The sequence below is a fragment of the Dicentrarchus labrax genome, unplaced genomic scaffold (genome assembly GCF_905237075.1).
Source record: "Dicentrarchus labrax unplaced genomic scaffold, dlabrax2021, whole genome shotgun sequence".
NCBI lineage: Eukaryota > Metazoa > Chordata > Actinopteri > Moronidae > Dicentrarchus > Dicentrarchus labrax.
Window position 1 is genome coordinate 15,312,534 of NW_026136701.1, and position 12,024 is coordinate 15,324,557.

A 12,024-nucleotide genomic window follows, 5' to 3' on the forward strand; every position below is an offset into this window, starting at 1 on the left:
GATAAACTATATCTACATCATATAACCTACATACAAGCGATAATATGGGACAATGTAGAATGTCTCACAGTTAATAGGGTAATTAGTAAAGTGTATAGATTCATGTTTTGTACAGTGGTGGGAAAAGTCGAATGTATGGAAGTTTTAAAAGTAAATGTACTGCAGAATGCAGAATGACCCTTTCCAGTGATATATTGTTAAACATTATAATATACTGATTAATTCATTTTAATATTCTAGATCACAAGGTAAATAATTTCACATACTGCTGGGTTGTTTAATACAAATAAAAAAGGCAAAATATTTAACAAGATAACTCTTACCAATAAATGCAGTGGAGCAAAAGGTCCAATATTTGCCTCTGAAATGTAGGGGAGTAGAAGAATAAAGTGTAAAGAATAGTAGGCATACTATAATTCAATATATCATAAAATAGTACTTCAGTTCTTGTAGTTGGTTTTGTATCCATTTTTTAATAATAATTAAATAAAAATAATAAATGTCATCGGCTGTAGGGCTGCACTGTTGTAGCTAATACTGTATCAGAGCTTGAAATAATCATCTTATGCTCGGATTGGTCACAGTTTATGCGCTTACACCATATACAGGTCATGCAGGGTCATGTGCAACTGGTTCTGGGGTCTCAGATCAGTGGAACCACACACACGCACACACACACACACACACACACACACACACACACACACACACATGCAAACACATACTCATGTGAATACTACTTATACATAAACGCACAACCAATGAAACAAACACACTGCCATTACAGCCTTTCACTGCATCACTGAAAGATTAGAGCACCAAAGTTGAATTGAGTCAAACACACACACACACACACACACACACACACACACACACACATTATTGGCGCCCCCTGTGAATGGATCTGCGTATGGCAGATGCTTGGAGCTATTCCTGTGTGTGTGGGCTCTTCAAACTGAGAGTTGATACAGATTAAAAACATTAGTGTGTGTGTTCCTCTGGGGTAACATGATTATGTCCTTGAATGTATCTAAAAGCCTGACAACTGCATTATAAATTAAAATGTATTCAGAATATTAAGACCTCAACTAAATGTCTCTACCAAGGTAAAAAGTTGACAAACTTCCTTTTTTTTAAATTCCGATTCAGTCTTAAAGGGATATGCAAGCTACCATAAATGCTATTCTACTGGTCTGCAAAAAAAAAAAAAAACCCGGCATCCTGAAGCTCTGATGCTTTTAAAGGAATAACGGAGTCGAGGCAATTCATCAGTATACCACAAGCTATTCGGGGGTGTGACTACAGTCACTGGGGTCTATATATTGAGATGTTTTGGCCGGTGGCTTTTATGTGATTGAGAGTGGAGCTGCCCAGTGAAAAGTCACCACAGCAGGACAGTGCGCTTCCTCCACTTTGACACCATCTCAGACGCCACAATGGATTCCTGTTTTCGCGCACTTTGCATGACTTTTGTCCTGGCATCGTTCACCCGGAGGTCAGGTGCGGTCGGACCGGTTATCAAATGCGAGCCATGTGATGCTGGAGCGCGGCTTTTGTGCAAACCTTTACCCAAGGACTGCGCCGAGAAAGTCCGCGAACCGGGCTGCGGCTGCTGCATGACTTGCGCTCTGAGCTTCGGCCAGCCGTGCGGCGTGTACACCGGGAGATGTGGCTCCGGACTGACCTGTCAGCATCAGCCCGGTGAGACGAAACCTCTGCAGGCTCTGCTGGAGGGACGGGGGATTTGTGCAAACGTTACTAACAGACGATTTACCGCCAGACCAACACCTCCGGTCAATGAACTTCCAGGTAACGCTTGTGCGCGCAACCCTTTTCCTTGTGCGTCCTATGTTCACTTTAGATACTTAGTTGTTTAGCAGCTATAGGTGTAAATTAAGGTTTGAGAATGTCTTAAAGTCGTTGTATACGCAAATTAATGCGCAACAAGTGTACAGACTTTTATTTATTACCCTAATTGAATCTACAAGCGTCTAAACACTAAAATGAAAATGTGTTTCTTTTAAGGTTAGGGGAACAATCTTCTAACTCCTCTAGAGGAGTGGGGATGTGTTTCTGTTATGATACACAGCAGCTTAATTCCATGGCATACACTGGGAGAAATCCTGATTAAAAGCCACAATCCCTAATTGATTTCGACCAATGAATTCTCTTCATTTGGAAACAGAAGGTGAAGGATGGGACAGGTTAAAGCATAAGAAACTTTTTTGTGCCCTAGTTAAAAGTTTTGTTTAAAAGAGTTGTTGATTGGCATTTGGCCTATTTCTGTTCATTTCCCTCTATAGATGGAATATCATCTAAAGAAATGCTGAAATGTAGCACTTGTACCTTCAAAGTGACCACCAGCTTGCTGATAAAAATTGATATGTGTCAATCCGAATTGGAAATACTCCTTATTATCCTTAATTACACCTTCAATGAAATATTATGTATCCTAGAGTTTAGTTTATGTGAATAAACAACACATGTTGTTCTAAAACTTCAGCAGAAAATATTGAGACTCAGGACGAGGAGAGGAATTCCACCGGCTCAGGCCTCCAAACCTCGTACAGCACCCACAGACCCACGGGACCCCTGAGACCTCCTCTTCACCCCTTTTTCCCCTCCGCCAAGTCAGAAGTCCTCAGACGGGAGCAGCAGAAGAGAACCCAGAGCTTTAAAATGGAGGAGCTCCCGGGACCACTCATCACAGACCAACAAAACTTCTCGCTGGAGACCAAACAGGAGCCTGAGTATGTAAGTACCACAACCAATATTTTTCTGTCTTCAGAGCACACTGGAGGAATGTTTTTCTCCTCTTCCTCTGTGTTTTGGTGTTTTTCTCCCCCTGCGGGTGATGAAATGTTTTGGGTAGCGGTGCTGACGGTTGGCAGGCATCGAGAGCAGTAGAATGGCATGGCAGCGAGCGGGTACGATGGCCCTGCGGCTGACCTGGGTCAGGCGGTTGTTTGGCCACAAGGCGTCCGCGTGCCGGGTGTACTGGGAGCCAACGAATGATGGATTGGCCTATGCGAGTGCCTGTTGGGAAGCCCTGCTGCTATTTTGATCTTCTCTTTGGCCAGAGAAGTGAGCACACACTAGTAATGGGCTTTGACTGGCTGCTTTGATTAGTGACTGGAGTACTTGGACTTGAGGACAAGCCTTTTTGGCTCCTTTGAGCTCTTTGAATTCACGTTATCCCCCATCCTTTGTGTAAAGTGTAAGAGTTCTAAGCAGCTTTTGTAACTGTTAAGCCGCTACAAGTTGGTCAGATTAATTAATTTCTCATCCATCACCTCTTTCACATTGCAGCCACCATTGTTTGGGTATTATCAAAGTGTGATGCAGCGTGGGTCAGCTTAGTTAACGTCTTTATTTTATTTTTTTAAAAAGCAGAGAATTCATGTCAACATCACACTGCAGAATAAAAAAGCGTGCACATGCCAGAGATGTTTAAGCATTGGAGAATGTACACTAACTTCTTATGTGTTTCCTCATCTGCAGGGTCCCTGTCGGAGAGAGATTGAGAGCATTCTCAGCAGCCTCAAGATTACAGACATTCTCAACCCCAGAGGTTTCCGCATACCAAACTGTGACAAGAAGGGCTTCTATAAGAAAAAACAGGTAAGGAAACACATTTAAAGGACCATCGTTTGATATTGTCTGTATGCCCAAATGTGTGCATCAGTTTCATGAGAGGCTACACAATACTTAATAAAAACTTGTTTACAACTTTAAAAGACTGTAAAAAAGGAAACCAGCACTTCCTTTTTTACATGCTGCATTAACAAAGATTCAGTGCTGAAGCTTTGTGACTCAAACGCAGCCCAATTACAGATTTGTAGCTGTCCTCCTGTATTCATTGGTAGTTATTAGAGCCTCATCATTGCACCACCACACCAGTGAGGTAGACCCTAGCCACTGGCTCTGGAGACAGGAACCACAGGGGCCAAACCCCAGTGGGGTTGACGGCTGGGACGATGGCCGTTTAACGGGAACCCTCCCAGGGAGACAGACGTCAAGGTGGCCACCGGCACCCGATGCGCTCCCCCCATAATTGCTGGACTTTTGAGAAGCATGCACAGAAATAGAGCTGTAGCCATCCCCACGCTCACGTGGTTCACCCACGATCGGGTTGTGATAAATGAGTGGTTCTGACGCATTCATATGGAGGCACTTAGGGCTCCCGCGCCACTGCATCACCGAGGCAGCTTTTCTTATAACACAGCAGTCCCTCCTGCTTAATGGAAGTGTTCTCCTTGACCTGCAATCATCTCATAACCAGCCTCACAACGCCAGGCTCATTGTCTTTGTTTATGTAGAATGGACCCAGTGTACTATGCTGAGCCCTGAGGCGCTGAAGGAGTGGCAGACATTTCATTTTGGTCAGTTTAATTTGGACGTTTGCATGATTTTAAGCAAAAACATCTCTTATTACAGCTCTTAATAACAGCAAATATCTTGACAGAGAAAAAAAAATGACCCAGGATAGATTTAATGCTGAAAGCAGAAGCACTTTCTTCAGTAAACTGTGCTTAAAATTTTGATTACTGTATTAGTTTTTCCAACTTTAACATAACACGATCTACTCTACTTCCTGTGCAACGGTGGTCTGACAACAAGAGAGTCCTGCTTCAGCTCAGATCAGCGTTTCAGTCAAAATGCTGGTGACATATTGAACTAAATAAGGATGCCTCCCTTCCTGATCAGCTCTGACTCCTCTGTGGAACAGCAGCACAGTTGCTTTAGCCCTTGAAATGACTGGCTGCATGTTTTACTAGAGTGGAGGTTGACCTTTAGTAAAATTGGCAGTAAAATAACAGCCCTTGGGTAGCTCCACAGACTCTGTAAGTCATTTGTAGTACCCATAATTTGGAGCTGTGGGGTATAATCAGCAACAGATGATTCGTACTGGCCACCGGCTTCTGAAAATAGATCTTGGTTCTCAGTTGTTCACAAACGGGACTAAGCAAATATTTTACCAGGTTTCTGTTTACCTTAAAGGTCTCTATATGTGTGTGTAACAGGAGGTAGACCATAAAAGCAGCTCAAAATACCAGAGCGTGTTGGATAACCAAGGCTGCGTCGACTCAGCACAATCTGACCATTAATGCCTCTTAACTATTGCTGTTCTACTTCATTGAGTAAAGTGGCTTGTTACCCATAATGCTGGATATTCATCTGAATTTGCACATTTAGCTTCCCCCACCCCCCCCCTGCACTTCTCTTCCCTCCCTTCACCTTGTCCCTTCCTTCACTTTCAGTGCCGTCCATCCAAAGGCAGAAAGCGAGGTTTCTGTTGGTGTGTGGACAAATACGGTCAGCCCTTGCCAGGTTTTGATGGGAAGGAGCGAGGAGACGCCCAGTACTACAACTCCGAGAGCCAATAGGAGCAGAGCAGGACAGAGGGAGGGGAGGGTGGGAGTGAGCACGAGAAGAATTGTAAACAAATGGAGACACTGAGGATATTGGGAGAGAGGTCAAGAGATGGCTCAGCCGATATATGGATGTTTGCTATTTCTATCTGTTGCCTGTGGGACCTTTTCTGAGGCAGAGCGAAGGGAACAGAGGAAGAGTACCAGGAGGAGAAAAAAAAAAAGCCTCTGTGTCACAGATGCAGTCTGAACTTTTGTGCGATGGATGGATTCTTCATGAGCTATTTGTCTCTGACCCAACAAGGACAACTTCTGAGAAGAGGATACACTTAAAGAATTGATCCCAGAAGCCTTATTCTGATTATAAAACAGAGACCTTTGTACTTGCCACAAACTTTGATGAGAGTGCTCTTCATTTACGCACAACTAAGTGGCATTGCACATGTGTACATGCTTGTGATGTGTAATCGTAATTTGTATGCTTGTGATTTGTTATAAAGACATTGCGTGGGGTTATGACAACCATAAAATGTATGTATGTATGAATATGTTCTTCAGAGTAAGCGTGCAGTGCCTTACTATGAATTCCTATTCCTATGAATTCCATTTATTCCGGTTGCTTCCTGCTCCTCAGGGAGTTGGACTGCTGGACTGTGCAGCTCAAACACTACAGTGTGTATAAAGTTTTTATGCTTGATCTTGAGCCACAGAAAGAGGGATATTTCCTTTATTCTGTACTGTGGTTGTTACTGTTTTGTTGTCACTTTGCATAAGCTGAATTTTTGGGATAAAAATTATCTCTGATCTCTGCATAGCCAGTGATCATTTTCATCACTTGCCTTGGTTTAAGTAAATACGATGTTTGCATGTACAATGCAACCCTCAGAGGTCTATTTTTACTTAATAAAGGCAGTATAAAGTTATCCAGGTATTGCATTTTCTTTTTTTTCTCTTCATTTCGCCTTTTTGAGCATGTAAGAAACTTTTTTGGGCTGTTGGAAAAACACATTCAAACATGACCCCATCATGATGAAATAACATTTTAATTGGATGCACATCCACAGAATTAGAAGAATATGTACATTGTTTCAACGAAACCAATAATGGAATAGCAGCATTCCTGGCAAACAGCATTCACAAACAATTTGGCCCACTGCACATGAGCTCAACAGCAAACAACAGCATAAACACGCAAGTAAATCATAATAAATACTTGAATAGATGCTAGAATAGCTAAAAAAAAAAAAAGACAAATAAAAGCCCCTAATGTGAGAAAGGTGAAGCTGAGAAGACCCCTCAGCAATCCACTGCTAAACCTGTGGACCTGCAGAGACTAGTAGAGGTAGACAAATGCAGAACAACCCATACCAAACCTCACAGTGGCTTGGATGAGTGCTGATATGTTTGTGCTTGGCCACCGTGCACATACTTGCGGCACTTTAAGTATTTCCCCCAATACCCATTGAGGAAACGCCAATGGAGATACATTCAGACAATGTCAACATGTTGAATGAATGAGCGGCTGTGTTGTTTCGTGCCGTGCACAGCTCCAGTTTTGAATGAATAAAAAAAAGAAAAAACTGATCCTGAAGAGGGCTTGGCAGAGCTGTGGACCTGTGGTTTTGAGCAATGGAGTTATTTAGTCAGAAACAAATGTATACAGTGTTGCCCTATTTACAATCGCAAAAAATAGGCAAACATATAAAAAATCTAAAAATGACAAAATGGTTAATGCTAGTAAGAATATACAAGCACTGAATAAATAAGTCTTGATACATACATCAAGTAAATAAAATGAGAGGAAATTTCCCCATCTAAAATATAGGATGTTACATTTTGTGTGAATGAGTGTCTTTTTGTAAAAGGAAGTCACTATTTCCTGATTTTAAGTTATGATTAACATGTTTGCTTGTGTCTATATATATATATATATATGTGTGTGTGTGTGTATGTGTGTGTGTGTGTGTGAGCATGTTTATGAGTGACAGTCCATCCTTCAGTAAGTGACTTCTTGATGACACTCTGAGTCACCGAGGAGGTCACTCGATCCAGGGATCTTCTTCCCATTCCAGGAAGAGACACACCAGCAGCGGGCGGGGGGTCCAACCAGAGATGATTCACACTGAGAAAGAGAAACAGAGATGGGAAACCACACGAATAAATCACCCAGTGGCTTCGAGATGAATGAATTTGATATTTTTGAAATCCTAAAATTCTTACTTGCTTGGCCTTGTAGAAGCCGTGCTTGTCACAGTTGGGGAGGTAGAAAGTTGTGAACCTCTCTCCCAGTTTCTGCTGAGAGCTGGTTATCATGTCCAGTGCTGTATGAAGTTCAATGTGACAGGGACCCTGTGCAAAAAAGAAAAGCAAACAGTGAGAACTACACCCACATATAAATAAATACACCATAGATTGACTTCAAAACTATGTTAATCCCAATTATCTCTTAAAAATCCACAGTTCCTTAAAACATAGGGCTCCCTCTAGTGGAAGGAAGGTAAATAACTTTCAATCTTCATTTGTGAGGTTGATGTTTTTTCCTCACCTGTTGTACCAGTTTGTTGCGGATGGCATTGAGCTTGGCCTTGATACTCTCTTGGCCATCAGCAGCATCTTGGTGGTCAAAAGGAACATTGAGACCGAACAGGTACTGCATGGAGCCTTGGTCAGATACTCCATCAGCTTCCTCTGTACAGGTTTAAGAAAAAAACAACAAAAACAACTTTAATGTTAAAAAATAATACTGCTCAGAAGTAAAGCATTTAGACATTTTAACAGTAAACAGAGAAAACCATGAAACTTTGAGACTACCTTGACCCAGGTCTTCAGTGCAGACCCCCTGTCCTCTGGTCAGAGCGTGGAGCGGCCTGGCCTCCCCGGGCCTGGGAGTGCAGCGGAGACCCTCGCCACAGTGGGCTGTGTGAACCCCACAGGATGCTCCTTTCTCCAGAGCGCAGGCCATGCAGCAGCCACAGCCAGGCTCCCTCAGCACCTGCTGGCAGTCTGCCGGGATGGCAGGACAGTTGTTCAGTTTCTCTTGTGTGCAGGGGGCACAGCGGATAGGCTCCGGCCCCACCACTGGGGATGATCTCACCACGGCCAGAAATGATGCTGCCGCCACCAATATCAGCTTCTCATATAATCCAGGCATCTCCAGTTTTAAGATGAATAATTTCTTCCTTCTTTTTGGACTTTCCTTTCTAAGCTGCTCAGTATGACTGTACTTTTCCTTCTAAACTGACTTCTCTGAACTAGCAGTATTTATGTGGAAACCTGGCCTCCAGAGGCGTTAATGATTGACACACTACAGATGTAAAATATTTTTGACAAAGCTGCTGTAAACGGTGGATGACCCTGCTGGACGTGCGTAGATCCAGATTCACAAGGTCTGCTGTCAATATTGACTTTGGAACATAAAGTGATTGTGGATCAAAACAACCCTGTTTTTGGACGACCAAATTACTGATTTGTGTCTTTACATTTGAGATTATGACAACAATAACATGAAAACTGCTTTTTAAAGAAATGTACCAATAAACTAGTATTGAGTAACATCCACAATAAGGAATACAACATAATCCATGGAGTCATAGGCTATGAGATAATGACTGGTGATTAAAAAAATCTCTGACTTTTGTAATGCTGACAGATTTTGTTTCAACACTGTTTTTACACTAAAACCCTATTTTCCCCTTTAGTCTCTTTGGTGAAGGTTCCTCTTATCAGGTAGACTGATAAACAAGATCATTCCCCTTTGGCACTGCATAACCCTAACATTATGGATTGCTCTGCTAGAATCACAACATGTTTGTATGAAGAAAGCCAGTAGTAATTGGTTGTTTTTTTGGTGTAGTATTTGTCATAACTATAAGGCAATGCCAGATACCATGACTTGTGTGATATACACACCAACACTACTCTAGACCTGCTCTATATGGAAAGGTAAAGATAACTTCTGTAATGATTTGGCACTCTACAAATAAAATTAATTTGAGTGAATTGAACATGTAACACTATCCAATGACTCAAAATCATGCTGAACACTATAAGTGCACTATAATGGTTTAACTAGGAATATCAATAAAATAATCAAGATTATTTACCAAAGTATTTCTTTTTTTAAATTTTTTGTCTGTCATGGTCCTGGAATCTGCAGGTGTTGGTTGTGGGAAGGTGGTGTAAAGTGCAATGGAAAATATGAAAATGATGAGCAAATAAGTACTAGCTCACTGTGTGACACTGACCAACTAATAGATTAAAATACTACTTACTGTAAACACATCAGTAAAAATGATAATCCAGTAATGTAATATACTATACACACAGACACAGGTCATTTTTATTCCTAATACTTTTACTTCTGATTTGACTTTACTTCTTTTATTTGAATAAAGGATCTGAACACTTTTCCACCACTGGAAAAGAGACTATATGGAAGAACATAAGTACCTTTCTCATTGAATATCTGGTAGAACATACACAAAAGGAGCCACTTGATAGGCAATGCATATGGAAATGCATTTTCTTTTTTCCTTTGTTTTATAATTATTTGGAAATGATTGCATTATTTAAATAAGCCACACTCAAATGAAACTATGAACCATACAAGCTCAAAGATAACCTCTCCCCTTTTGCTCTTTTAAAAGTTAAATAAACCACTATGTGTGGGTGTGTTTGAAGAGAGAGCTTTTGGCCCCTCAAAAGGCATTTGACACAGGCAAAAGAAAATCAAAAGATCACAGACCTGAAAAAAGGTGAAAGGGTTCAGGCTAAAGCTGACATTATACAATGGGTAACAACAACAAAATATCATAAACACACATAGAACAAATGTTTTCATCATCCTTATTATTTCTTTATTCAGAAGAAAAGAAACAGTGACTTTACACATGGACTTTACTCTTAGCTAGTGCCAACTCTTAATATGGCATGTTGGCCGTGATGAGTTTGTTCTACATTCTACGTTCACCAACGAGGTCATTGGTTGACATGCCAGAATGTTTCACATTCACCTTGTGAGGCCTGTGAAGAGAGTTACTCAACCACCAGTTGGTGAGTTGTTGCCTCCTCAATGTTGACCATCAGGTCCACCAGCCACTTAGGAAACGTCTCCTCCTTCGAAACATTTTGGAAGACATCGGTGAAAGAACTACATTATAATCCATAATTTAAAAATATAAAAAATTCAAAAGAATACTCACAAGAGACGACTCCTTGTGCCTTATCCTGCTTGTCTTCTTCTGCACCTGTGGTTTAGGCGGCGTGTGTTTTTGCCATCTGATCTTGGAGATCTTAAAACAATAGAGAATCACCTCCTTCCCATTTGAACTGTGTGTTGTCAGATAATGAATTGTGCCTAAAGACTTACCTTCATTCTCAGCTCACCACTAATGGACCTCTTCACATTTCCTAACCTTGCCTGCCCAGGTGGGGTAGCTTCATCACTTAAATCCACTGCATGTGAGCTCCAATCTGACACAGAGGAATCCTCAGTTTCCTCCTGGTGATTGTTGGTAGATTGCATTTGAGGAAAACTCTCTTGGCTGAGTGAACGAGACAGTCTCCTAGGTCTCATAACCCACAGCAGAGCAGCATCATCTTCGCCTTCCTCACTCTCTTCTTCTGTCATAACCTCCTTTGTCTCCTCACCTAGTTGTATTTGAAAATCCCCCCCCTCCTCCTCCTCCTCCTCTTCCTCCTCTCCTTCTCCTGTTTTGCTTCCTTTGATTTCATCTTCCTGCTCTGACTCTTCCTGTATGGGCTCCAGATGTGGCCTCTGTTCCATCATTTACATTCATGTTCAGTCCAATTGAATAAAGATACATTTTAGGATTTTTGAGCTGTGACTTATTTCTTATATGAAAATAGCAAAAAAAGATGAAAACTTACACTTTGCTGCTGCATGTCCATTTAGCTGGTAGACCTGGTATACAGCATAAAGATCCTTCAGTTTCACATTTCCATTAGCTGATTATTCAAATCAGGTGCGGAGGCTTAACGACAGACAGATGACAGGTGGAGACTTTCTGATACATGAGGTTAAAAAACAAAGCAATGTAACATGAGCCAGTGGTTCTATAAAATCGGATTAGTGTGTTGTAATATACCTATTTGAATTTTTTTATATTTAAAACTTGTGAAGGGACACCACCAATTTTAGACATGAAGTTACTTGTCAGTAGTAGAAGTGCTCAGTTGTATAATGTCATCTAGAGTTTTTGGAGCTTGATTCATTCTAGAAACGTTTAGGCTACAAAGACCTCAGCTGCTTTGATTTTTTTCTCATTTAATAATAACTATGAAATCTGGTACTAATTATGGAAAAAAAAGTGACAGTGTTTTTTTGGTACACTTCCAATGCTGGTAAATTCACTTCAGTTTACTAGAGTAACCCAGGGAGTCTTTAAGAGAATCAATGCACAGCAGTTTCTCTGGCAAACAATTCAACGTGTATGAGAATTAAAGGACCAGTGTGTACAATTTAGGAGGATCTATTGGCAGGAATGAAATATAATAATAATAGGTATGTTTTCATTAGAGTATAATCACCTGAATATAGGAAGTGTTTTCATTACCTTTAGAATGAGCCGTTTTTATCTCGCCGTCCACTGATTCGACCTTGTTGAACCGCCATGTAGCCCAGCAGCGACAA

At 41.2% G+C, this 12,024-nt stretch overlaps 2 protein-coding genes and 1 long non-coding RNA gene across 4 annotated transcripts; 1 reads left to right on the top strand and 2 right to left on the bottom strand.

Annotated features, from left to right (window-relative positions):
• The first annotated feature begins 1,214 nt into the window (after positions 1-1,214).
• LOC127367552 (insulin-like growth factor-binding protein 3) lies at positions 1,215-6,295 on the top strand. 2 transcript variants are annotated; one of them, XM_051407489.1, is made up of 4 exons: positions 1,215-1,809; positions 2,507-2,754; positions 3,502-3,621; positions 5,262-6,295. In XM_051407489.1, exons 1-4 carry the CDS (start codon positions 1,437-1,439, stop codon positions 5,385-5,387), a joined length of 867 nt encoding a protein of 288 aa, XP_051263449.1. In that variant the 5' UTR covers positions 1,215-1,436; the 3' UTR covers positions 5,388-6,295. The 2 variants fall into 2 exon arrangements, with proteins under 2 accessions (XP_051263449.1, XP_051263438.1); XM_051407478.1 differs by having other exon boundaries at positions 1,221-1,809; positions 2,504-2,754.
• Positions 6,296-6,399: 104 nt separating this feature from the next.
• Positions 6,400-8,617, bottom strand: LOC127367554 (insulin-like growth factor-binding protein 1). The gene is made up of 4 exons (XM_051407505.1): positions 8,184-8,617; positions 7,918-8,060; positions 7,593-7,721; positions 6,400-7,494 (listed from the first exon to the last, which is right to left on the bottom strand). Exons 1-4 carry the CDS (start codon positions 8,521-8,523, stop codon positions 7,369-7,371), a joined length of 738 nt encoding a protein of 245 aa, XP_051263465.1. The 5' UTR covers positions 8,524-8,617; the 3' UTR covers positions 6,400-7,368.
• A 2,445-nt stretch (positions 8,618-11,062) lies between these two features.
• On the bottom strand, positions 11,063-12,024 carry LOC127367568 (uncharacterized). The gene is made up of 3 exons (XR_007885502.1): positions 11,948-12,024; positions 11,262-11,398; positions 11,063-11,148 (listed from the first exon to the last, which is right to left on the bottom strand). It is a non-coding gene; the product is annotated as an uncharacterized LOC127367568 (long non-coding RNA).